Below are 25,648 nucleotides of genomic sequence, written 5' to 3' on the forward strand. Positions count from 1 at the left end.
GGTGAAACCCCGTATCTACTAAAAGTACAAAAAATTAGTCGGGCGTGGTGGTGCATGCCTGTAGTCCCAGCTACTGTGGAGGCTGAGGCAGGAGAATTGCTTGAAACCGGAAAATGGGAGTTGCAGTGAGCCGGGATTGTGTCACTGCACCTCAGCCTGGCAAAAGAGCGAGACTCTGTCTCAAAAAAAAAAAAAAAAAATTACAAAAATTAGTTGGGTGTAGTAATGGGAGCCTGTAATCTCAGGACTCCAGTGGTTGAGGGAGGAGGGTAACTTGAACCCAGGAGGAGGAGGTTGCAGTGAGCCAAGATCATGCCATTGCACTTCAGCCTGGTGACAAGAGCAAAACTCTTCTCAAAACAAACAACAAAAACTAAGTCTCAGAATGATGAAGCACTTTGTCCAATATGACACAGTTAGAAGTGTTGAGACCTCGCAGCCAATCAAAGCATATCTCATTCTAAAGGCTGTGCTATGTGTTCTCTAGCCCATGGAGAATAATTTTTACATAATCGATGACATTTCTATACAACAATACTCTTGTCTCTAGTCCAAGAGTGCCTTCTATACCACTATAATACTGGCTTTCTGGTCAGTAAAGATGCCATGAGTAATCAGGTGGCCTATGGAGATATGTGTGTAAAGTCATCATGTGTGTACACCCATAACCCTGTATACACTCATCCTGTGTTTGATTAAATTCAAGTATTCTTTTTGATTACTGAGCAAAACTGAGATTTAAAAGTGTTAAGGGTTTTTTTGTTTGTTTTTGAGATTGAGTGTCTCTCTGTTGCCCAAGTTGGAGTGCAGTGGCATGATCTCGGCTCACTGCCACCTCTGCCTCCCAGATTCAAGCAATCCTTGTGCCTCAGACTTCCTAGTAGCTGGGATTACAGGCATGCACCACCGTGCCTGGCTAATTTTTGTATTTTTAGTAGAGATGGGGTTTTGCCATGTTGGCCAGGCTGGTCTCGAACTCCTGACCTCAGGTGATCCATCCACCTCGGCCTCCCAAAGTGCTGGGATTACAGGTGTGAGCCATTGTGACTGACCTAAAGGTTTAAGGTTTTTATATCCACATAACTTTCTGTATTGCTTTTGAAGTTAAATGGTTAAATGAATATTCTTTATATTTTTTTATTTTTGAGACTTAGTCTCAATCTGTTGCCAGGCTGGAGTGCAGTGGCACAATCTTGGCTCACTAAAACCTCCACCTCCTGGGTTCAAGCGATTCTCCTGCATCAGCCTCCTGAGTAGCTCAGACTACAGGCACGTGTTACCATGCCCGGCCAATTTTTTGTGTTTTTAGTAGAGACAGGTTTCACCATGTTAGCCAAAATTGTCTCGATCTCCTGACCTTGTAACCTTGTTCTCCTACAGTGCTGGTGTTATAGGCGTCAGCCACCATGCCCCGTCTGAATATTCTTTTAAAAGTGACCTCTGATTCTCTTCTGATTGTTTTCAAACTTGATATCTTTGATTGGTTTCACCAGCATCAAAATCCTAAAAAAAGTATTTTTGGTTTAAAATTAACTTTGAGATTTTTCAGATGGGTCCCTCGGGGAGTCTAAAGAATGTATCTCTGATCTTGTATAGATGTTAAATAATGATTAGATTTGTTTGGCAGGTTGTATGGGTGGGCATTGTCAAATGTGGTGATACTGCATGAGAGGGCATTGTCAGACAAGGTGACAGTAGATCTCATCTCAGTTATACTTATGGTTATATTGTTGATATACATGTTCCAGAAATTATATACATTTATACAATTTTAATATGTTATGATTTATAATTTTGATTGTTATGCTAATGTTTGCTAAAGTCATATGTATATAAACATGTTATTAATGGCTTAGCTTAGTCCCTCATGCCTATTATCCCAGCACTTTGGGAGACTGAGGCTGGTGGATTAACTGAGGTCAAGGAGTTTGAAACCCTCCTGACCAATATTGTGAAAACATGTCTCTACTACAAATACAAAAATTAGCCAGGCATGCTGACACATGCCTCTAGTCTGAGCTACTTGGAAGGCTGAAGCAGGAGAACTGCTTGAATCAGGGAGGCAGAGGTTGCTGTGAGCGAACATGGCACCACTGTACTCCAGCCTGGGTGACAGAGTGAGACTCCATCTCAAAAAAAAAAAAAAAAAAAAAAATAGAGCATACTGCAAGAGGTCAGGCTGGCCAAGACACTCCATCTGCTACACACTTGGACCCACCACAGGCTTCATGCTGATGCATGCTCATCCCAGGCTATGTCAGCCAATGACTCTGCATGACAGGGATTCTGGATTCAGGCCATTCCTTCCTTACAAACAGCCCTTATGTGGACAGTCTGCTCTGGGCTCTCTGCAGAGTTCTCAAACGGTTGTCAGACCCACATTGTGGTCAGTATGCTCTCCATGAATATTTGTTTTGTTTATTTTATTTTATTTTTATTTTTATTTTAAATAGGATTTGGAGTACAGCGGCTCCATCATGGCTCATTGCAGCCTCCACCTCCTGGGCTCAAGCAATCCTCCCACCTTGGCCTCCCTAGTAGCTAGGACTACAGATGCATACTACTATGCGCAGTTAATAATTTTATTTTTTTGTAGACACAGGTTATTGCCATGTTGCCCAGGCTGGTCTTGAACTCCTGGCCTCAAGTGATCCTCCTGCCTTGGCTTCTCAAAGTGCTGGGATTATAGGCAGGAGCCACTGTGTCCATTCATGCCTTTAAAAATTTTTTTTTGGCCGGGCGCGGTGGCTCACGCCTATAATCCCAGCACTTTGGGAGGCCGAGTCAGGTGGATCACGAGGTGAAGAGATCGAGACCATCCTGGTCAACATGGTGAAACCCCGTCGGTACTAAAAATACAAAAATTAGCTGGGCATGGTGGCGCATGCCTGTAGTCCTAGCTACTCGGGAGGCTGAGGCAGGAGAATTGCTTGAACCCAGGAGGTGGAAGTTGCGGTGAGCCGAGATCGCGCCATTGCACTCCAGCCTGGGAAACAAAAGCGAAACTCCGTCACGAAAAAAAAAAATTAATTTTTATTATTATTTTTGAGACAGAGCCTTGCTCATTCTGTGACCCAGGCTGGAATGCAGTGGTATGATCTCAGATCACTGCAACCTCTCCCTCCTGAGTTCAAGCTATTCTCCTGCCTCAGCCACCCAAGTAGCTGGGATTACAGGTGCCCACAACCACACCAGGCTAATTTTTGTATTTTTAGAAGAGATGGGGTTTCACCATGTTGTCCAGGCTGATCTCAAAGTCTGGACCTCAAATGATCTGCCTGCCTTGGCCTCCCAAAGTGCTGGGATTACAGGCGTGAGCCACCTCACCTGGCCCATCCATGCTTATTCTTGCTCCCCCTTTCCTTTATTCTTCATAGGCTTTTTTTTCCTGTCAGTCTCTTGCACATCAAATTACACCTTGTTATCTGTTTCTTTTTTTTAGGAGACGGAGTTTCGCTCTTGTTACCCAGGCTGGAGTGCAGTGGCACAATCTCGGCTCACCACAACCTCCGCCTCCTGGGTTCAAGCAATTCTTCTGCCTCAGCCTCCCAAGTAGCTGGGACTACAGGCGCACGCCACCATGCTCAGCTATTTTTTTTTTTTTTGTATTTTTACTAGAGATGGGGTTTCACCTTGTTGACCAGGATAGTCTCCATCTCTTGACCTCGTAATCCACCCGTCTTGGCCTCCCAAAGTGCTGGGATTATAGGCATGAGCCACAGTGCCCGGCCCATCTGTTTCTTGTATTATGGAAGCGAACTGGGATGAGCTCGCCTGGTTCCTCCTTTGTTCATTGTTTCTCATGGCACAATGGCTACTAGAAGTACCCTTCCTGTGGTCCAGGAAGTAAAACTTGTGTTGCTGAAAGATCAGCTGTCTCAGTGCTAATTTTTCTTTGTGGCACCAAGCATCTATTTCCAACATCTATTTCCAACACTACCTGAGCCCAGGAGTTTGAGAGCAGCCTGGGCAATGTAGCAAGACCCCATCTGTACAAAATTAAAGAAAATTAGTCAAACATGGTGGCACACACCTGCAGCTGGGATTACAGGCACGCGCCACCATGCCCAGCTAATTAGTAGAGACAGGGTTTCACCATGTTGGTCAGGCTGGTCTCCACCTCCTGACCTCAAGTGATCCACCTGCCTTGGCCACCCAAAATGCTGGGATTACAGATGTGAGCCACTGTATCTGGCCCCAAACTTTTCTTATTAAAACAGGGTCTCCCTCTATCACCCAGGCTGGAGTGCAGTAGCACAATCAGCTCACTCTACCCTTGAATTCCTGGGCTCAAGTAGTCCTCCCACTTAACCTCCTGTGGAGCTGGGACCACAGGAATTTTCTACTTCCCACAATTTGCTCCTCTTTTACTTTATAGTTTTCCTTTTTAAACCTTTTTAAACATGTTTTGGCTTAGCTATTATGAGTTTTTAAAAGAAAAAGCTTCTCTCTCTTTTCTCTTTACACTATTTCTCTTTAGTTTTACTTCCCATCCCTCTCTCTCACACACACAAACATTCTCTTACTATTTTCTGACATATGTGAACCCTTTTTTAACATTTTGCTGGCTGGAGCCAGACTTGCCTTGGGCCGATGCTTGTGCTGCTGGCTGTGATTACCTTCTTGCTTATCATGTTGTTCAATGACTTTTCAGGGTTAAGTGCCTGGAATTTTTCTTGAAGAAATTCAATATTTTTTTTTAATGTTCATGCTTGTGTGGGCCTGCAGGCTACTGCACCTTCTCACTTGGAGCATCTGAATTGACAGAGGCAGTATTTATCCATGCAGTCAATACTATCTCACTCATCAATTCCATTCCTGATGTATTCCTAATAGAAATGAGGGCTTATGCTGACTGGGCAGGGTGGCTCATGCCTGTAATCCCAGCATTTTGGGAGACTCAGGCAGAAGAATTTCTTGAAACCAGGAAGCAGAGGTTGCAGTGAGTCATGATTTCCCCATTGTACTCCAGCCTGGGCAACGAGAGCAAAACTCTCTCCAATTAAAAAAAAAAAAAGTAATGAGGGCTTATGTCCACCAAAAGTCATTTATAGAATGTTCATAGCAACTTAATTAGTGATAGCTAAAAATAAGCCAGATGTCCAACAGTGGTAGAATGGATAAACAAAATTTTGGATATGTAATATAATGTATTATTACACAGTAATGAAGAGTAACAGTCACTATCTGCAATAAAATGAGTAAACCTCCCAGACATAAAAGAAGCCACATAATCAAGAGATCTTATTAAGTGAGTAAAGGGATCTATGAGAAGGAATGCTGCAGGATTCCACTTAGATTTATGAAAATCATTAGGGATGCAGAGTGAGGATTTTTTTTTTGAATCAAGGTCTCACTCTGTCATCCAGGTAGGAGTGCAATGGGGCAATGTTCGCTCATTGCAGCCTCAACCCACACCCCCATCCTAAGACCCCTGGGCTCAATCAGTCCTCCCCCCTCAGCCTCCCAAGTAGCTGGAACAACAAGCATGCACCGCCACACCTGGCTAATTCTGTATATTTTTTTGCAGAGACCAGAGCTCCCTGTGTTGCTCAGGCTGGCCTCAAGCAATCCTCCTGCCTCAGCCTGTCAAAATGTTGTGAGACACCCCACCTGGGCAGAGTGAGGATGTTTAGCCTCCTCATATTTATGTCCTGTATAATCCTCTCCCTTTGATCATGGGCTGGACCTAAGGATTATTGAGACTCTTTTTCTTTTCCTTTTTTTTTTTTTGAGATGGAGTTTTGCCTTCTAGGCCAGGCTGAAGTGCAATGGTGTGATTTTGGCTCACTTCAACCTCCGCCTCCTGAGTTTCTGTGATTGCCCTGCCTCAGCTTCCCAAGTAGCTGGGATTACAGGTGTGTTCCACTACGTCCAGCTAATTTTTATATTTTTAGTCGAGACGGTGTTTCACCATATTGGTCAGGCTGGTCTTGAACTCCTGACCTCAGATGATCCACCCACTTCGGCCTCCTAAAATTCTGGTATTACAGGTGTGAGCCATCATGCCTTGCTAGACCTAGGTGCTATTTTCTAAGTAGCAATAGAATGCATAAAAGTGATGGAATGCCACTTCTGGGATTAGGTAACAAAAAAGGACTACGATCTCTCTCTTGTTTTCATTTTCTCTTCCTCTTTCTCCTCCCTAGCCCTGGGGCAAGCCAGCTGCTTCTTATGAAGAGGTACAAGTGGACAGGAACTGAGGCCTCCAGCCAACAGACAGAGAACACCTGAGGCCTTCCAGCAGCTGTGGAAGTGAGTTTGAAAGAGGATTGTGAAGCCTTGCGAGAGCTGCAGCCCTGGCTGACAGCTTGATTGTATCCTCATGAGAGCCTGAGCCAGAGGACACAGCTAACCTCACCCAGATTCCTAGCCCATTGAAACTGTGAGGAAAAATAAAAATGTATTGTTTATTAAGCTGCTAAATTTGGGGCTATTTTTACCCAACAATAGGTAATGAATACAAGGATATTGCTTATTACTCAAAATCACTATATGAAACCCCTGAAAAAGGGAAAGCTGCAACAAGGGAAACATTGAGAGTCTCCAAGAACACTGTGTTTCTTCTTAGACACAGTGATAAAAGCACATACATGTCTTTTCCTTTTAGTTTTGGCCACCAGGAAGCTCAGAGCCAAATGTATGACCCAATTTTCATAACTGTGTAAGCCCCTATGACTGGATTATCTGTGTTCTTATTCCTGGCCTTTCATATTATTCTGACTTTTTTTTTTTTTTTCTTTTTCTTTTTTTTCTTTTTTTTTTTTTTGAAAACAAGACGGAGTTTCGCTCTTGTTGCCCAGGCTGGAGTGCAGTGGGGCAGCTCACCGCAAACTCCGCCTCCCAGGTTCAAGGGATTCTCCTGCCTCAGCCTCCCGAGTAGTAGCTGGGATCACAGTCATGGGCCACCATGCCACGCTAATTTTGTATTTTTAGTAGAGACAGGGTTTCTCCATGTTGGTCAGACTGGTCTTGAACTCCTAACCTCAGGTGATCTGCCTGCTAATTTTTATATTTTTAGTCGAGACGGTGTTTCACCATATTGGTCAGGCCACCCAATGTGCTAGGATTTCAGGCGTGAGCCACCACGCCTGGGTCTGACTTTTCCTTTTCTTCGTACTTATTTTATTAGCTCATCTAGATTTTTCTGTATGATACGAATTGTGGTAAGGCACCTCAAATTCAGCTTACAGAGAAGCAAGGCATTCATAAATTGTTTTTTTTTGTTGTTGTTGTTGTTGGTTTTTGTTTTTTTTTTTTTACTCTCACTCTATGGCCCAGGATGGAGTGCAGTGGCACCATCTCGGGTGACTTCAACCACCGCCTCCCGGGTTCAAGTGATTCGCGTGCCTCAGCCTCCTAAGTAGCTGGGATTATAGGCGCACACCACCATGCCTGGCTAATTTTTTATTTTATTTTATTTAGTAGAGGCGGGGGTTTCACCAAGTAGGCCAGCCTAGTCTCGAACTCCTGACGTCAAGTGATCCACCTGCCTCAGCCTCCCAAAGTGTTGGGATTGCAGGTGTAAGCCACTGAGCCTGGCCCATAAATCTTTTTTTTTTTTTTTTTTTTTTTTTTTTTTTTTTTTTTTTTTTTGAGACGGAGTCTCGCTCTTGTTACCCAGGCTGGAGTGCAATGGCGCAATCTCGGCTCACCGCAACCTCCGTTTCCTGGGTTCAGGCAATTCTCCTGCCTCAGCCTCCTGAGTAGCTGGGATTACAGGCACGTGCCACCATGCCCAGCTAATTTTTTGTATTTTTAGTAGAGACGGGGTTTCACCATGTTGACCAGGATGGTCTCGATCTCTTGACCTCGTGATCCACCCGCCTCGGCCTCCCAAAGTGCTGGGATTACAGGCTTGAGCCATCGCGCCCGGCCATAAATCATTTTTTAAAAATAGTTTTTTAACTTAAAACATAGTTGTGCACATTAAAAAAAAAAAAAAAAAAAAAGTTTTGCACAGGTTGAACACAAAGTGCCTGGAGGTGGTGGTGGGAAGATCAGGTCATAGGAGGGTGGCTCAGAAGCCCCAAGCATTGGCCAGGGGTGATTTGGATTGTGTCAGAATATCAAGTGATAACGACGAAAAAGGGAAAAAGGATGGCAACCAGTTGCCATACCAGAGGAAGGGGCTAAGGGTTCACCCAGCTACCCACAGAGAAGTGTTCCTGGCAACGGCTCCCCTAAGTCCCTCCCACCCAGTCCCACCCCTCACACCAGCCTCGCCCTTCATAGGCATTGCGACACGCAGCCTCAGTCTCCGTCAGCCAATTCGGCCTCCTGGGCGGTTGCGCGCTCAGCCCCCTCCCTTTGTGCCCGTGCGTAGCTTCCTCGCTCTGCTCGCCTCATTTTGAGGCGGTTGGGCTGCGCCTGTGGGGGTGGGGTCCGGAGCAAGCGACGGAGCCAATGAGGCGCGGCCGCTGCATCAGGCCGACTGGCAGCAGCGGCTGAGGTAGAGGCGGAAGGAGGCGGTGGCTGTGGCGGCGGAGGGATAAGATGGCGGCGCCCGTCTTTCTGGGAGTGTTGGTGCTGTGGTGGGACCGGGTGGCCCAGTATGCCGTGTGCGCAGCCCGGATCCTGCTCTCCATCTGTGCCTGCCACGTGGAGTGGGAGTAGGAGAGGGACCCCGAGCACCCGGCCCTCTGCAACCTGGTGCCCTGGGTGAGGTGCGTTGCTGCCCTTGCCTCCAGGTAGCCGTTGGGGAGTGGGCCGGGAGCGGCCGCGCGGGGCGGTGGTGGAGGCTGGGGGTGGGGAGCTCGCGGTGGGAGCTCAGGCCCGGGCCGCCAGGGACCTGGCTGCGCGGAACGGACGGGGTCGGGCTGGGGCCGGGGCGGGCCGGTCGTGGGGCGGCAGCTGGGCGCTCCTGCCCGAAGGGCGGCCCAAGCCCAGGCCGCGCAGCGGAGGTGATGGGGCTGCGAGGCCACTAGGGAGGGATGAGGTGATAGAGTGCAGCCGCGAGGCCGGGGCGGTCGAGGTGCGGTCGGGCGGGCGGTGGCGGCGCTGGGCTGGAGCGCGGGAGTCTGAGGAGGGTGGTTCTCGGGAGGCGGGCAGGGGTGTAGGACTCTGTCCGCCGCATCCGCGAGGCCAGCGGCCACCTCTTGTCCTCCTATCGCTGCAGCCGAAGCTTTGGGGCCGGCGCAGGCTCAGGGGGGTTGCGTTTCCCAGTGTCTTCCTGGTCAGGCTTCTTTGTACTCCAGCGCTAATGAGAATTTGCAGACTTACTGGCACGGTGACATTTAAGGGCAAACACGAGTTTGACACTACTCTGGAGGAAGATACGGGCAGTTACTATATCTGATTTCTTGGATTTCCCCTTGTATATTTCAGTGTGGCAGGAGGGGAAAATGGTCTTGAGTTTGGGTCTGAGTTTAAGCTTCATTTGAGTAAAGGACAAGCATGTTGTGTGTATGGTGGTGGTTTAGGCATTGGGATGACTTGTAAAATTTGTTGCTTATTAGTATAATAGGATATCCACAACAGACTAAAAACACATGCTTTGCTAAACTTGAGCGATTGGTTTGTGTTACTGATCATTTTAGTATATTTATTTTTTAATGTTGTAATTGGTTTGTCTGTTACATTTTATTTTAACGCATTAAATTTTCCTAGGCAAGTTACTTTGAAAAGGGGAGGAATTTACATTTTAAAGGTTGCTGCTGTTTTGTTTTTTTTTTTTAATGGGTGGGTATTACAAACATAACAGAATTTGAAGGAATGATTTCAGAATTGATAGGTTATGATTTTAATAGAAACTGTGTCTAATATTTAGATGTTTGTTAACATGTTTGTTAACAGTCACATTTGAGCAATTTCTTCCCCTCCTGTTGATTGGTAAATTGGTATGTAGACAGAAATGTACAGCTCACTAGTTTATTTTGACGCACATATTGTTGATTACATGAATAAGTTAGCATTGGAGTTTGTCTTGTTATTGGTTACAAACTTCAGCGTGCAGAACTTTCCACTTAGCCTTCTTATGGACCAGATACTCTATCTCATTTGCTCTTAAACCAAAATCCTGTAGCTTTTTACAGGGGAAATAATTATTACATGGCCAAGTGAAACATTTTCAAAATGCATTTAAAATGTAAGTATTACTTTATAGAGAAAAATACATAGATGTGACAAAAAGCTCACATATATTGGTGGTGGTTATTCCAAACCAAGGTAATAGGCTGATTAGAACCTCAGACACCCTTGAGAAACATTGAATGTCTTTTATGCAAAATTTTAATGTTATTTCCACTTTGGGAAAGGACTTTTAAACTCTTAAGTGCCTTCCACCTAAAGTTAGTTGATTGAATAAATATGTAAGGAAAACATTATGCAGCAGCACATTTCAAGTATTAAGAAACAAGAAGTAAAAATAACTTTTGATCCTAGGTTAATAAGGAATTTCAGCACAATTATTACCAATTTTAGATTTTTTTTGAAACAAGTATACAAAAATTAATAGACCTTTTAACATTGGAGCATGGAAGTAGTACTTTACTGTATGTTTAAGTTCTTAAAATTGACTTTTTTTTTTTTTTTTTTTTGGAGACGGAGTTTCACTCATGTTACCCAGGCTGGAGTGCAATGGCGCGATCTCGGCTCACCGCAACCTCCGCCTCCTGGGTTCAGGCAATTCTCCTGCCTCAGCCTCCTGAGTAGCTGGGATTACAGGCACGTGCCACCATGCCCAGCTAATTTTTTGTATTTTTAGTAGAGACGGGGTTTCACCATGTTGACCAGGATGGTCTCGATCTCCTGACCTCGTGATCCACCCGCCTCGGCCTCCCAAAGTGCTGGGATTACAGGCTTGAGCCACTGCACCCGGCCAAAATTGACTTTTTTTAAAAAAGAGTTTTGAACCATTTAATAAGCATACACTCTAAATATTCTCATAGCTGTCCTGTAAGAGCTGTGTGTGCATCATAAAACATCAAGAAGTATATTAAAGTACATGTAAGACTAAAGGTAACTGGATCTCTTTATAGTTTAATATGTTGTGACCAAAAGTGTTGTTTCAGTGTGTAGCTGTGGACATAAAACAGTTTAACTTAGATACTCGTTATGGACAGGTAAAAATAAGATATGCTAATAAGAGTAAATAACTTACTTGCTATCTATACAGTGAAATTATTTTAAGAAATTTGTTCAGTTTGATCAGCCTGTTTATAAACTACTTACAAAAATCAAGTAGTTTATAAACTCATTTAATAAATGAATTTACAGGTCAGCTTATTTTGGAAATAGTTTATAAACAGTCTGCAAAATCACATATGTATATATACATATATAATCACATATATGTACATATGTAGACTAATATTCTTTTGGAAGTAGGTAGACAAAACATTGAAAGTTTTTATTTTGTCAAGCTGAAAGAGACTTTAATGAAAGCTGATTATTGGACACCTTAAGTTAGTTTCTTTTAAGTAGTGATTGCCATGTAGCAGTACTACTCAAAGATGTGACTCCTTAGGAAAAGAAAGTTTGAGCCCAGGCTGGGTGTGGTGGTTCACACCTGTAATACTACTGCTTTGGGAGGCCGAGGCAGGTGGATCACCTGAGGTTGGGAGTTCGAGACCAGCTTGACCAACATGGAGAAACCCCATCCCGTCTCTACTAAAAATACAAAATTAGGTGGGTGGGCGTGGTGGTGCATGCCTCTAATCCCAGCTACTTGGGAGGCTGAGGCAGGAGAATTGCTTGAACCCAGGAGATGGAGGTTGCAGTGAGCCAACAACAAGAGTGAAATTCCATCTCAAATAAATAAATAAATAAGTTTGAAGCCACCTGGCCCACGCCTGTAATCCCAGCACTTTGGGAAGCTGAGATGGGTCATCTGAGGCCAGGAGTTCACGACCACCCGGACCAACATGGGGAAACCTTGTCTCTACTAAAAATACAAAATTAGCTGGGTGTGGTCTTGCATACCTGTAATCTCAGCTTCTCAGGAAGCTGAGGCAGGAGAATCACTTGAACCTGGGAGGTGGAGGTTGTGGTGAGCCGAGATCGCACCATTGCACTCCAGCCTGGGCAACAAGAGAGAAACTCTGTCTCAAAACAAATGAAAAAATGTTTGAGCCCAGAGACAAGGTAACAGATGAAAATGATTCTGAAGAAAGTCCTCTTTCAGGATCCAGTGTCAGCACATGGTTTTGGATTGCTTATACTCAACTTTATTCTCATTTCACAATCTCAAATGTCCTAATCCAAAGAGAACAAGGTAGAGATTAAAGAGAGAATCTTGAGGGACATGTGTTATCTGTGTGTAAAGTCCCCTATTATTTTGGGGCCATAATGATGTAAAGGGCCAAACTTTTAGATTTCTAAAGAAATACTTCCCCCAAAATTAGAAGGCTATAATAGAAATGCTGATTTTTTTGTTTTTTGAGACAGAGTCTTGCTCTGCTGCCAGGCTGATGTGCAGTCGTGTGTTCTCAGCTCACTGCAGGCTCTGCCTCCTGGGTTCAAGTGATTGTCCTGCATCAGCTTCCTGAGTAGCTGGGATTACAGGTACATGCCACCATGCCCAGCTAATTTTTGTATTTTTAGTAGAGACAGGGTTTCACCATGTTGGCCAGGATGGTCTCGATCTCTTGACCTTGTGAGACACCATGCCTGGCCTGATTTTTTATTTCTACCAGGTACAGCCAATAAAAGCAAATATCGCACCACTATCTCCTGTCACCATTATTTCATTTAACAAAAGGATATTTTCATTCAAATAATTTGAAAGAACAGAATCCCTCACAATAAATTTTATTTTTTACTTTTTTTTTTTTTTTGAGACAGAGTCTTGCCCTGTCACCAGGCTGGATTGTGTTGGCATGATCTTGGCTCACTGCAACCTCTACCTCTTTGGTTTGAGTGATTCTCCTGCCTCAGCCTCCTGAGTAGCTGATACTACAGGCATGTGCCACCGCACCCAGCTAATTTTTGTATTTTTAGTAGAGACAGGGTTTCACCATGTTGGCCAGGATGGTCTTGATCTCTTGATCTCATGATCTGCCCGTCTCAGCCTCCCAAAGTGCTGGGATTACAGGCATGAGCCACTGCACCCAGCCAGAATAAAAGATCTTTGAATGGAATCATTTAGTTATATTAAAAAGTTTCCTTTCAGACCAGCCTGGCTAACATGGTGAAACCTTGTCTCTACCAAAAATATAAAATTAGCTGGGTGTGGTGGCATGCACCTGTAATCCCAGCTACTCTGAAGACTGAGACAGGAGAATCACTTGAACCTGGGAGGCAAATGTAGTAAGCAGAGATGGTGCCATTGCACTCCAGCTGGGCTACGAGAGTGAAACTCCGTCTCAAAAAAAAAAAAAAAAAAAAAAGAAAGTTTACTTTTGTGTCCCTACTTTTCCCCATTTTCCCATAAATCAATGAAAATTCTGCTGCAAACTTAACACCAGCCTGCCAGCTAACATTAAGTTAGCTCTCCCTGCCCCCTTAGTTTGGTATACTGAGCTTAAAACTAAGGGATCTGGGGGGGCTTCCAGATCTCCCAGTTCTTAGATTTGTGGCCTTATCTTCATGGTGCCTCAATTTCTTATGTGAAATAGGGATTTTTACACCTACTTAGCTCAGGAGTTTCAGACCAGCCTGGGAAAAGGACAAAACCCTGTCTCTAAAAAAAAAAAATACAAAAATTAACTGGGCATGGTGATGCATGCCTTTAGTTCCAGCTTCTTGGGAGGCCAAGGTGTGAGGATCACTTGAGCCCAGGAGGCTGAGGTCACTGTGGAGTGAGCCATGATGGTGCCACTGCACTCCAGCCTGGGTGGTAGAGAGAGATCCTGTCTCAAAAAACAAACCAACCAGACAATATATATATATGTTACATATGTGTTTCTGAAATAAAGTCTGTCCTCAGTTATAGCTGTTACCATTGATTGGAGATGTTACTTTTTTTTTCAGTGTTTGATAATAAATGCCTTTAAGTATATTAAGTTTCTTGTATATAGTCATTTATATGTTTAAACATTAATTGTTTGAATTATTTTATTGCTGACTTCATGACATAGCATAAAGATGTGTTCATTTAAAACATTTTTGAAGTTGTGCAAGAGAAACTAATATGGAGAATATTCTTTTTTTTTTTTTTGAGATGGAGTCTTGCTCTGTCAGCCAGGCTGGAGTGCACTGTTGTGATCTTGGCTCACTGGAACCTCCGCCATCCAGGGGTTCAAGTGATTTCTCCTGCCTCAGCCTCCCAAGTAGCTGGGATTACAGGCACCCACCACCATGCCCGGCTAATTTTTGTACTTTTAGTAGAGACGGGTCTCACCATGTTGGCCAGGCTGGTCTTGAACTCCTGACTTCAGGTGATCTGCCCACCTCAGCCTCTCAAAGTGCTGAGATTACTGGCATTAGCCACTGTGCCCAGCCCTAATACGCAGAATATTGTATGTAGGTATTTTCTGTATATCGGACCCCCTCTAAGAAGGGTTACTATGTAAGAATAGTACAAATGATCTGGGAAGGTTAATAGGCATGAAAATTTTATGCTTCTTAACACTGTAAAAGTAATCCGGTTGTCCTATGGTATATGCATAGGATATATACCACAGGGGCTTGGTTCCAGGACCCCTATTTCTACCAAAATCCTGGCATACTCAAGTCCCCACTGTGGGCAGATCCTGGATATGTGAAAAGTTGGGCCTCCGTATATGCAGGTCTGCATTTGGTTGAAAAGATCCACATATAAATGGGCCCATGCAGCTAATACCTGTGTTGTTCAAGGGTCCACTGTATTTGAAAATCGAGTCCACAAAAAAAGTTGCCTTGTTTTACAGAATGTTGGATTACTATCTCTCCCATATCTTAAAAGAAAAAAAGTACCATCTATTTACTACCCCATTGAGATAATGAAACTTTTAGAATAGAACCTAGGGCCAGGTGTAGTCATTCAAATCTGTAATCCCAGCACTTTAGGAGGCTGAGGTGGACAGATCACATGAGGCAGTAGTTTGAGACCAGCCGGGCCAACATAGTGAAACCCCGTCTCTACTAAAAATATAAAACATTACCCAGGTATGGTGATGTGCACCTGTAATCCCAGCTACTCCTGAGGCTGAGGCAGGAGAATCGCTTGAACCCTGGAAGCGGAGGTTGCACTGAGCTGAGCTCATGCACTCCAGCCTGGGCAATGAGTGAAACTCCATCTCAGAAAGAAAAAAAAAAAAAAGACCCTAGAAGTATTTATTGTATTTATTGCTCCTTGCTTTGTCTGAGACTCAGGTTAAGTAACTTGCCCAAGATAACACAGGTCGTAGCAAATTGAGTCTTGATACCTGGCTTCCACAGTACTTATTTAGAGTCACCTCTGCACCCCCATTTTAAAAATTAAGTCTTGTCTAGGTAATGCATTTTCTGCTTCATATTAGAAAGATAACAAGGCATGTACAGTGAAAAGTCTTCTTATCCCTTCCTACAAACAGACAGTTCTCCCTGTCAGTAGACTGCTGTGAAACTTTTCAGAGCCATTTGACGCATAGACAAACATCCATATGACCATATTATTCCTCCCTTTTTTTTCTTTTTCTTTTTTTTTTTTTAACAGGGAGTGTCAGGTATGTGTTCTGGGATAGATAGCCCGCTTTTGGCTTGGCATTTGTTCCATTACTCTTGTACTTTAAATGCTGGTATTTATGTTTAGTGAAATGTTAATAGCTGCTAGGACATAGGACATAAAAAAGAATTTGTTCTAGTAGTTTTGACTAACCAAGATGAATTTAGGAAATAAAATTCTTAACATTGTCATTGTTTCCTGGTATGGAAATTTTAGAAGCAGGTTGAACTACAAAGAGTCCAAGAGGAATAGAGAAATATCACAAAGAAGTGAATCTGGACTGTAGTAGAGATAAATGTTAATACTTACAGATAATACTTACTATGTGCTAGGCAGTGGTCTAAATGCTTTACATATATTATTGAAGTCTCACAACAGTTCCATGAGGCAGGTGGCTTTTATCGCCATTTTACAGAGGAGTAAATTGAGCCACACAAACTAACACTTGATCCAGATAGTACAGTGGCAGAGGCCTGATTCTAACCCAGGTGGTCTGGCTCCAGAGTTCAAGCTCTTTATCACTATTTCTTTCTGTCTTCCTGTCTTTCCTTCTTTCTTTATTTCTTCCTTTCCCTCCCTCCTTCTATCCTTTCCTCTCCTTCCCTTTCCTTCCCTCCCGTCCTCTCCTCTCCTTTTTCCTACCTTCCCTTCTTTCCCTTTCTTTCCTTCCTTTCCTTTTTTCTTTTCTTTCCTTTCTTTATTTTTTGAGACATTGTCTCACTCTCTCTTCCCAGGCTGAGTACAGTGGTGCAATCATGGCTCGCTGCAGCCTCAACCTACCCACATCCAGTAATCCCCCCACCTCAGCTTCCCATGTAGCTGGCTCTACAGGTGCACACCCCACCATACCTGGCTCATTTTTTCTATTTTTCATAGTGACAAGATCTTACTTTGTTGCCTGAGCTGGTCTCAAACTCCTGGCCTCAAGTGATCCTCCCACCTTGGCCTCCCAAAGTGCTGGGATTACAGGTGTGAGCCACCACAACCAGCCTTTTACCACAACTTCAAATTCCATTTAGATCTAATATTATTAGAGCCATAACCATATCAACCAGATTTTTAGAATTGAAAAAAAAAAAATGCTGCCATTTTTGGTATTTGTATGACAAAAATATATAGAGTTTGTATTACAGCTTTTACCTGTTTAGAGCACTCTTTGGAAAGGCAGGGAAATTACTGTGAAGGTATTGGTATTCGAGAAGTAAGTTCTTGGAGTGTTTGCATTCTAAACCTGAAGTTGTGAGGAGTTGGTTTGTCACACCCTGTTAGCTAACAGATAGGTGGGGGGCGGGGGGGGGGAGGGGGGGGGGGGAGGGGAGGGGGAGGTGAGCTATCCAGAATACTTAGCAGGTTAGCCTAGGGAAGAAGAAGATAGGGGATCAAGGCACCTGGAGGGAGGGAGAGGGAGAAGAGTTTGTTTTAATCAGTCCTAGATTGGGGTAGCCCTTTCTGAAGGAGGCCTTGTCGTGTGGACCCGCTGCACATAGAGATGGGATAATTGGACCTGAGCTGTGCTAGCTAAAGTACCACAGAGATCTGGAAATTTAAGGAGTTCATTTCCTCGATCATTAAGAAGAACTTGAAAGGGTAGCAAGTCATATTTGAATGTAACATACTCATCTGGGTTGGGAAAGAACTGGAATCTAGAGCTTGGCCATAAAAAGTGCAAAATCAGGTGTTCTTGTAAACTATGTACTGTTGTAAACACTGTTAAGACACAGCACTGATCCCTGGGCCTTTCTTCTATAAAGTGCTAGTACAGGCTGAGGATCCCTAATTCGAAAATTCAAACTCTGAAATGCCCCCCTGAGCAGTTCCTTTGAGTGTCATATTGGAACTCACAGTTTTAGGGTTTTGGAACATTTCAGATTTCAGTTTCAGATTTGGGATGCTTAACTGGTATATAATGCACATATTCCCAAATCTGAAAAAATTCCAAGTCCAAGGTGTTGCTGCTCCAAAGCATTCAGAAGAAATACTCAACCTGTAATGGATTGTAATAGACTTGTATTAGATTACGTACCAGTTTTCAAAATTTGTATCTCAGAATCCTTGTTTTGCGTCAGTGAACCAGGGATTTCATATGCCTTTGATTCATATTTTAATGTTTTAAACTTTATTATAATTGTTTATATACACTCAAGTGCATATCGTGCTAAATTTTAATATATTAGGACAACTGATTTGTACCGCTAGGTTATCTCAAGAGAGTTATACTGAGTGAAGGCTGAGCATGGTGGCTCACACCTGTAATCCCAGCACATTGTGAGGCCAAGGCAGGTGGATAACCTCAGGTCAGGAGTACAGGACGAGCCTGACCAACATGGCATAACAATGCCTCTACAGAAAGTACAAAAATTAGCCAGGCATGGTGGCTGGCGCACACTTGTAATCCCAGCTACTAGAGAGGCTGAGGTGGGAGAATCACTTGAATCTGGGAGGTGGAGATTTCAGTGAGCTGAGATTGCACTGCTGCGCACCAGACTGGGTGACAGAGCAAGAGTCTGTCTCAAAAAAAAAAAAAAAAAAGAGAGAGAGAGTTAAAGGTTACATACTGTATGATTGCATTTATGTAACATTATTGAAATAACAAAACTGCAAAGATGGAGAACAGATTTAGTGTTTGCTAGGAGTTGGGAATGGGAGGTGAGGGGTGGTGCAGTTTAAAGTTGTAGCATGAGGAAGCTGTGTAGGGATGGAACAGTTCTGTATCTCAAGTGTGATTATACAAAGCTGCAAATGTGATAAAATTTCATACAACCAGAAACATACTGCATACAAATCCTAGCATTCTCAAGTCCCATTTTGCATACAAAACTGGTGAAACCTGAATAAACTTGGGATTGTACCAAGGTCAGTTTCCTGATGGTGACAGTGTACTAGAGTCACATAAGTAAGTTACAACATTGGAGGAATTTGGGCCACCATACTTTGGACCTCCCTGTGTACTTTTTTTTTTTTTTTTTTTTTTGCAAATTCCTGTGGTTTGTAATTATAGTACTTTTAAAATAAAAAGGTGGCCAGGCATGGTGGCTCGCACCTGTAATCCCAGCACTTTGGGAGACTGAGGCAGGTGGATCACCTGAGGTCAGGAGTTCAAGACCAGCCTGGCCAACATGGTGAAACCCCATCTCTACTAAAAATGCAAAAATGGCGTGGTGGGGTGTGCACCTGTAGTCTCAGCCACCTGGGAGGCTGAGGCATGAAAATTGTTTTGAACCTGGGATGCAGAGGTTGCAGTGAGCTGAAATCACGCCACTGCAATCCAGCCTGGGCAACAGAGCAAAACTGTCTCAAAGTAAAAAGTAAGAAAGCAAAAAAATAAATAAAAAATAAAATATAAGCAATGCATTTAGAATATTTGAGAGAAAATAAGCAAAAGGAAGAAAATGTAAATTGTCTATAATGCTCATACCCAGGACAACAATCCTTGGGATAGAGTTTCTCATTTTATATATAGACTTGAAACATTTTAAATGAAATTTTATTGTTTAGGCTGGGTACAGTGGCTTATGCCTGTAATCCCAGCAGTTTGGGAGACCAAGCTGGGTGGATCATGAGTTCAAGAGATTTAGATGGTCCTGACCAACATGGTGAAATCCCTTCTCTATTAAAAATACAAAAAATTATCTGGGCGTGGTAGCACTTACCTGTAGTCCCAGCTACTACTAGGGAGGCTAAGGCAGGAGAATCACTTGAACCTAAGAGACAGAGTTTGCAGTGAGCTGAGATCACACCACTGCACTCCAGCCTGGGTGACAGAGTGAGACTCTCAGGAAAAAAAAAAAGCCATTTTATTTTTTAATTAATTTTTTTTTTTCCTTTTCCTCCTCAGAAAGAATAAATGTTATTTATTAGTAAGACTGTAGTTTTATGATGATATTTTGAAATTTTAGTGTGGTGCTTGTTTGCTCCTATAACATTATTGTATAAGCACATTCAGCACTATCAGAACTAATTGCATTATGCAATAACGTGACTGCCGTATGCATATATCAGCATTAGTACATATTGTAAAGTTATTTTTTACCAAAAAGTTTACAACTACCAAGTATTCACATTCTTTAACATTATTACATAATTAATTTAGAAATGTTCTACTTTTAAAACTTCTGGACAGATGTAATTAAATCCTTGCATAAATATGCTATTTTAAAAACACAGAAAACAATCTTTATCATTTGCAAAACATACTTTATCATCTACTCATCCTTGTGAATCAGGTTTTTTTGATACCATGCAATCAAAACAAAACAAATTTGACAAGACTGCCTAATCATCCATAATTTAAAGTTTGTGTTCATCAGAAGAATTTTATTGTTCTCATTATACATGTTCTACATTAGTTTTTTTTCTTTTGAGTTGGAGTCTCACTCTGTCGCCCAGGCTGGAATGCAATGGTGCAATCTCGGCTCACTACAGTCTCCTCCCAGCTTCAAGTGATTCTCCGGCCTCAGCCTCCTGAGTAGGTGGGACTGCAGACATAGGCCACCATTTGTGTGTGTGTGTGTGTGTGTGTGTGTGTGTGTGTGTGTGTGTGTGTATTTTTAGTAGAGACATGATTTCACCATGTTGTTCAGGCTGGCCTCAAACTCCTGACCTCAAATGATCCACCCGCCTCAGCCTCCCAAAATGCTTTGATTACAGGCATGAGCCACCATACTCAGCCACATTTGAGCTTTAAAATACACTGATAGAATAAAATACTGCTTTAATCTGTTTCTTTTTGTTTGTTTGTTTGTTTGTTTGTTTGTTTTCTAGTACAAACTTAGGGCTCTTTATTCAGGCAGTAAAGTAAGGAGCAGCAAAGTGGGAGGGCTACACCATCACCATGGCAACAGAAACCCTCAGAAACATAAAGTCCCTCAACTTCTGTCAGGTAGACTCTTTCTAGCTTAGGAGAAACACATTTTTAACTGGCTGAGAACAAGGCCATGCAGCCTGGCCACACTGTGGAAGGATGGCTGGGTGCGCAGCCTCTGGTCAGTCCTGGAAGTGCTTGGTGAGGGCCTCCAGCATCTCCTGCTTCTTCAGCCCACTCTTCAGCCCATATCCCCGGCAAGCCTCTTTCAGCATGGGCACAGTGAACTTGCCCAGTGTGCCCTTGCTGATGTGGGTCTTCAGCTCTTCTGAATACTCCACCTTGGGCCTTTTGCTTCCGGAAGCTTCATTATCGTGTTTTCTCTTGGTAACTTTACCTTCAGGGTTGTAATCTGGTGGGTAAACCAGCTCCTTAAATTCATCCACCAGGGAACCCAGTCTTTTATTCATTGCCTCAACCTTGGGCAATGTCAGGTCCACTGCTTGTTCAGGCTCCATCAAATCCAAGGCCAAGGCCTCCAGGTTCCTGAAGTGCTGCTGCAGCACGGGGTTCTCAAAGCTGTCACTTCTGTATGTGAAGCGGAGCTTCTCAACAATAGCCTTCATCTTGTCCACCTGCTCTGGAGTTGCCATGATTTTTTCAGTAAAGGGCATCTTCCTTTTATCATCAGCAAATGGCAAAAAGACCAGCTGAAAGCCTGGAGAAGTGACCTGAATTTTCTGGTCATCCAACTCCTCATCCTGTGGCACCAAAGCCACAAAATAAGGGGGGATGTTCCTCCGGGGTGTGTATCTGCACAATGCTGCGACCTCCTTCTCCAGACACTTGATGAGCAGAGCACTGAACCCGGTTGAGCTCCCAATCACCAGAGACTCCTCTGGGTACACAAACAGGGAGGGTCTCAGGTAATGGTGCTTCTTCAGCATTACCAAGGGCTTGAAGCCCATGAGCATCAAACCTGGATCATCAAATCGTTTTAGCTCTTCTGTTTCCTCTTTCTCCAGTATAATCTGACGATTCCCATAGATCTGCGACCTCTTGGTATCGCTAGGCAGAAGCAAACCGCCTGTACTTGTATTAAATGTCCGGGTCTTGGTTTTCACTGGTTCATTTGTTTCCTGATAGAGCTTTATTGGAGGAGGCTTGAGAGCCTTCTGGACCAGATTATAAATGCCAACAGAGATCACTATATCTTTGTTGAGCTTCAGCTTTAACCTGCTAAGTGCTCGCTTCCTGGTATCCTTGGCACGAACCTTCTGCAACAGGTCTTCTAGCTTGCTGGATTCCTCAAAGTGAACCCTGAGGTCCTCATCCTCTGCTATGCTGATAATATCTCTGTAGAACAAGGATATGTCAAAGCCCCCAGGTTTCTTCAGGTGCATCAAGTCAACGAAGATGCCTGTATCTCGGAGAACACCGGCTTTGGTCCTGGCCCGGCTGGCTTTGACACTGTCATTGCCATGGGGGTTGTCTTCATTGGTGAAAAGCATGATCCTCTTATGACTCATCTTGAACTGGACATCACTAAAGAGGTTGGCACAGACCCACAGCACTTCACTGAGTGAGTAGTCAGATCCATGACCCATCAGCTCTTGGAAACGTTTCTGTCCCTGCTGCCCCTTAAACTGGTCAAGCTCTAGAATTTGTTTTGCACCTGCATAATCCAACTCCTGTAAGACATAAATATTTTTAAAATTCACTGAATTTTTGTCTTTCTCGGTACCATAGAACACCACTGCCAAGAGATCTCGATCACTGCTTATGATCTTACTGATGTACACACTTTGGGTACACTGGATGCTCATGTCAAAAGGAGTCAACTCATCTTCACTTTGAGATTAAAACATAGCCCTGGAGGCATCAACCAAAAAAATCAAACTATCTCTTCCTGAATATTTGTAGTCTCCACTTGCTTTAAGGTTCTCCTCTTCTTGTTCTGCTTCTTCATTGTCCTCGGTTTTGTAATAGGACTCCCACCCTGACATGTTGGTTACTGCTCACTTTGGCCCAGGGAAGCGACCAACTTGGACAGAAACTAATCTGTTTCATATGTTATAGATTCACATAAAATTCATTTAGAAAAATTTCTTGTACTAAAATATTTAGATATTGGATTATTTAAGTTTTATTTTGTAGTTAGCATCTCTAGGGGAATTTCAGGGACACTGTTGCTATCTTGTGATTATTGATCCTTTTAAAAATCATTGTTTGAGAAGTAAAGTAGTAGAAAATCTATGACAAAATAGAGAATTAAAATAGACAGTATACTCAACTCCACTGTGTTTAAAGAGTTTGATTAATTTCTGTACATTGTGCTGGTGATTAAGATCTGGGACTCTAGAGTCAACTTGAGTTGAAGTCTTGGCTCCATCACTGATCTCTTGTCTCCGTTTCTTCCTCCATAAAATCAGGGCAATAATAGTGTTAACTCATAGGATTATTGTGACTATGAAGTGCATTAGTACATGTAAACAGTCTTGGTCCTTGTCATAAAGGTACTCATAAAACATACTTACTATTATTTTAAAACATGATTGAGATCTTACTGTATGTTTAATATGTCTTTTCCTCACTTAACCTATTGCGGCAGGGCATGGTGGCCATAATCCCAGCTCTTTGGGTGGCTGAAGTAGGTGAATCATCTGATGTCAGGAGTTTGAGACCACCTTGGCCAACATAGTGAAACCCCATCTCTACTAAAAATATAAAAATTAATTCCAGCTCCTTGGGAGACTGAGGCAGGAGAATTGCTTGAACCAGGGAGACAAAGGTTGCAGTGAGCCAAGATTGTGCCATTGTACTCCAGCATGGGTGACAGAGTGAGACTCTGTCTCAAAAAATAAAAATAAAAAACAAAAACATATCACAACTATTTTCCCATGTTGTTAAAAATTCTACCAGTAATGTAAGGGAATATTGGGTGCCCTGTACCCTTGCCAATATTGGGCATTCTCACTTTTTATATATTTGCCAATATGATATATGAAAACTGTCATGTCATTGTTTTGATTTGCATTTTCCCTGAGCATCAGCAAGGTTTTAATGGTTTTCACATTTAATAAAAGTATTTTTTAATTTGTAATCACCTTGTTTGATAAGGAGGTTTTCATGTTTTTACTAACTGTGTTTCTTCTCCTGCCTAGATAAATCTTAGAATTTTTTTCACATTGATTTAGACAGATGCTAGTACAGAGGTCTTTTTAAGTCTATGAAAATTTTAATGATTTTTCTTGGTAATTTTTGTCTGTAGAGTCAAGTTTAAAGGGCATTTCCCATTCTGATACCATGTAAATATATGTAATTTGTTAGTTTTAAAAAACATGACTTCTTTAATCCCCTAGATTGTAGTTTACTAGATGTTACATTAGTCTTTTGGATATTGCCTGTTCATACCTTTGCCCATTTTTCCCCCTTCTGGGTTGTTTATCCTTTCTTCTTATTGCTTTATAGGAATTCTTTAGATATCACAATCATGAATCTTTCGTTATATGTGTTACACGTATTTTCTCCTCATTTGTTACTTGTCTTTTAATTTTTTTTTTTTTTTTTTTTTTGAGACAGAGTTTCACTCTTGTTACCCAGGCTGGAGTGCAATGGCGCGATCTCGGTTCACCGCAACCTCCGCCTCCCGGGTTCAGGCAATTCTCCTGCCTCAGCCTCCCAAGCAGCTGGGACTACAGGCACGCGCCACCATACCCAGCTAATTTTTTGTATTTTTAGTATAGACGGGGTTTTACCATGTTGACCAGGATGGTCTTGATCTCTTGACCTCGTGATCCACCCGCCTCGCCCTCCCAAAGTGCTGGGATTACAGGCTTGAGCCACCGCGCCCGGCTTGTCTTTTAATTTTGTTTATGGTGTCTTTATATAGAAGTTTTAACTTATGTGGTCAGATCTTTCAATTAAAAAAATTCTTAAATATTCAACTTGAAAATCTTTCACTTCTTTATAGCTTTTGGGTTGTGGTTTTTTTCCTCTCGTTCAGCAAAATACCATCCCAAGATTATCTTTAAAAAATTTTCATATATTTTATGTGAGATTTTTTTTTTCACCCTGAGCTCATTTAGTTTGAAATGGAGTTTCCTTTTGTGTCTAGTGTGAGGGTAGGAATCTAACTTTTTCCCAGGTAGATAGGCTTTTGTGTCTCTCAGTTCACTGACTTGTTCGTATTTCAGATGCCACAGGTTTTCCTGCATACATATGGCCTCTTTCTGGAGTCTCAGTTCTGTTCCAGTGACAAGTCTGTCTCTGTTTATTCCATTACCATCCCTCTCCTGTGGCTTTTTATAGAAGTTTGATATCTGATAGGGCAGATATGCTCATTTTCAATTTTTTCTTAGCTATTCTCATGAATTTACTGTTTCCAGTGAATTTTAGAATTATTTTGATGAGTTTTAAGACAAATCTCATTGAGATTATGATTAGAATTGTGCTAAATTTATAGATGAATATGGGAAGGAGTCAGTTCTCACTAACAGGTCTTTCCATCATGGAGCATACTGTATCTGTTTATTCTGGAGCTGCCTCTCTGATGACGGTTTTAACCTAGATGCTCATTGTACCATTGTTTTGTTCTAAACATGTGCATTACAAAGATAATATTAGAGTAAATGAGTTGAGGGAAAAGCCTCATCTCAACTCTCCCTGTTTTCATTTCTCTTTTCACCTTTAATTTTGGGTCTGAAGAGACTTTATCATGATACGTGGCATATGTATACTCAGGCTCTTGTACCAATTGGCAGTATAGTATCTCTTTTTCTTATTGTCATTAATGTAATGATTAAGGACTAATCAAGTTGGTAACTGTATTTAACTCTTACGTTAGATATGAAGGATGTTTCCAGTTTCTGAGAGTACACATTAAAATAGTGTTTTTACTCTTGTTTTATTTGAAAAAATGTTTCAGGAGGGGTTGTTTTAGTTTTTGTTTTTTTTTTTTTAAACTTTTTGAGGTAATATGTAATTATTGTGAAAATTTCATACAGTATTGCAGCTTAAAAAGAAGAAAGTGCCTTTTGAGAAGGTGAGAGTTTTGTTCTCCAAATTTCATCAGTCACTGAAGTGCCTCCTTGTTACTTTTGCCATATATTTGTATCATCAGTACTGTTAATTTGTAACAGTTTTCTTAAAATTTACTAAAGAAATCCAAAAATCCTTAGTGATAAGAGCTGTGAACTCATACATTGATGTATATTAGATAAATACATTAACGTTGATTTATGTACATTGCTGTATATTAAGAAATATGTAACATTGATGCA

The 25,648-nt window shown here is 42.4% G+C and overlaps 1 protein-coding gene and 1 long non-coding RNA gene across 2 annotated transcripts in view; one reads left to right on the forward strand and one right to left on the reverse strand.

The window, feature by feature from the left end:
• The first annotated feature begins 8,240 nt into the window (after positions 1-8,240).
• The window catches only part of LOC116549628, a 37,182-nt gene continuing 19,774 nt past the window's right edge, over positions 8,241-25,648 (forward strand). Inside the window, exon 1 of the long non-coding RNA XR_004267971.1 lies at positions 8,241-8,661. This is a non-coding gene — a long non-coding RNA (uncharacterized LOC116549628). The remainder of the gene's footprint in view (positions 8,662-25,648) is intronic.
• LOC116549626 (X-ray repair cross-complementing protein 6) lies at positions 20,319-22,416 on the reverse strand. Its single transcript, XM_032275316.1, has one exon. It carries the CDS (start codon positions 22,190-22,192, stop codon positions 20,549-20,551), a length of 1,644 nt encoding a protein of 547 aa, XP_032131207.1. The 5' UTR covers positions 22,193-22,416; the 3' UTR covers positions 20,319-20,548.

The sequence above is a fragment of the Sapajus apella genome, unplaced genomic scaffold (genome assembly GCF_009761245.1).
Source record: "Sapajus apella isolate SASKATOON/1434 unplaced genomic scaffold, GSC_monkey_1.0 scaffold6, whole genome shotgun sequence".
Taxonomy (NCBI): domain Eukaryota; kingdom Metazoa; phylum Chordata; class Mammalia; order Primates; family Cebidae; genus Sapajus; species Sapajus apella.

Excerpts from the sequence above, each read along its gene's own strand:
- LOC116549626 (XM_032275316.1), bottom strand. The coding sequence starts at position 22,192 with ATGAGCATCCAGTGTACCCAAAGTGTGTACATCAGTAAGATCATAAGC.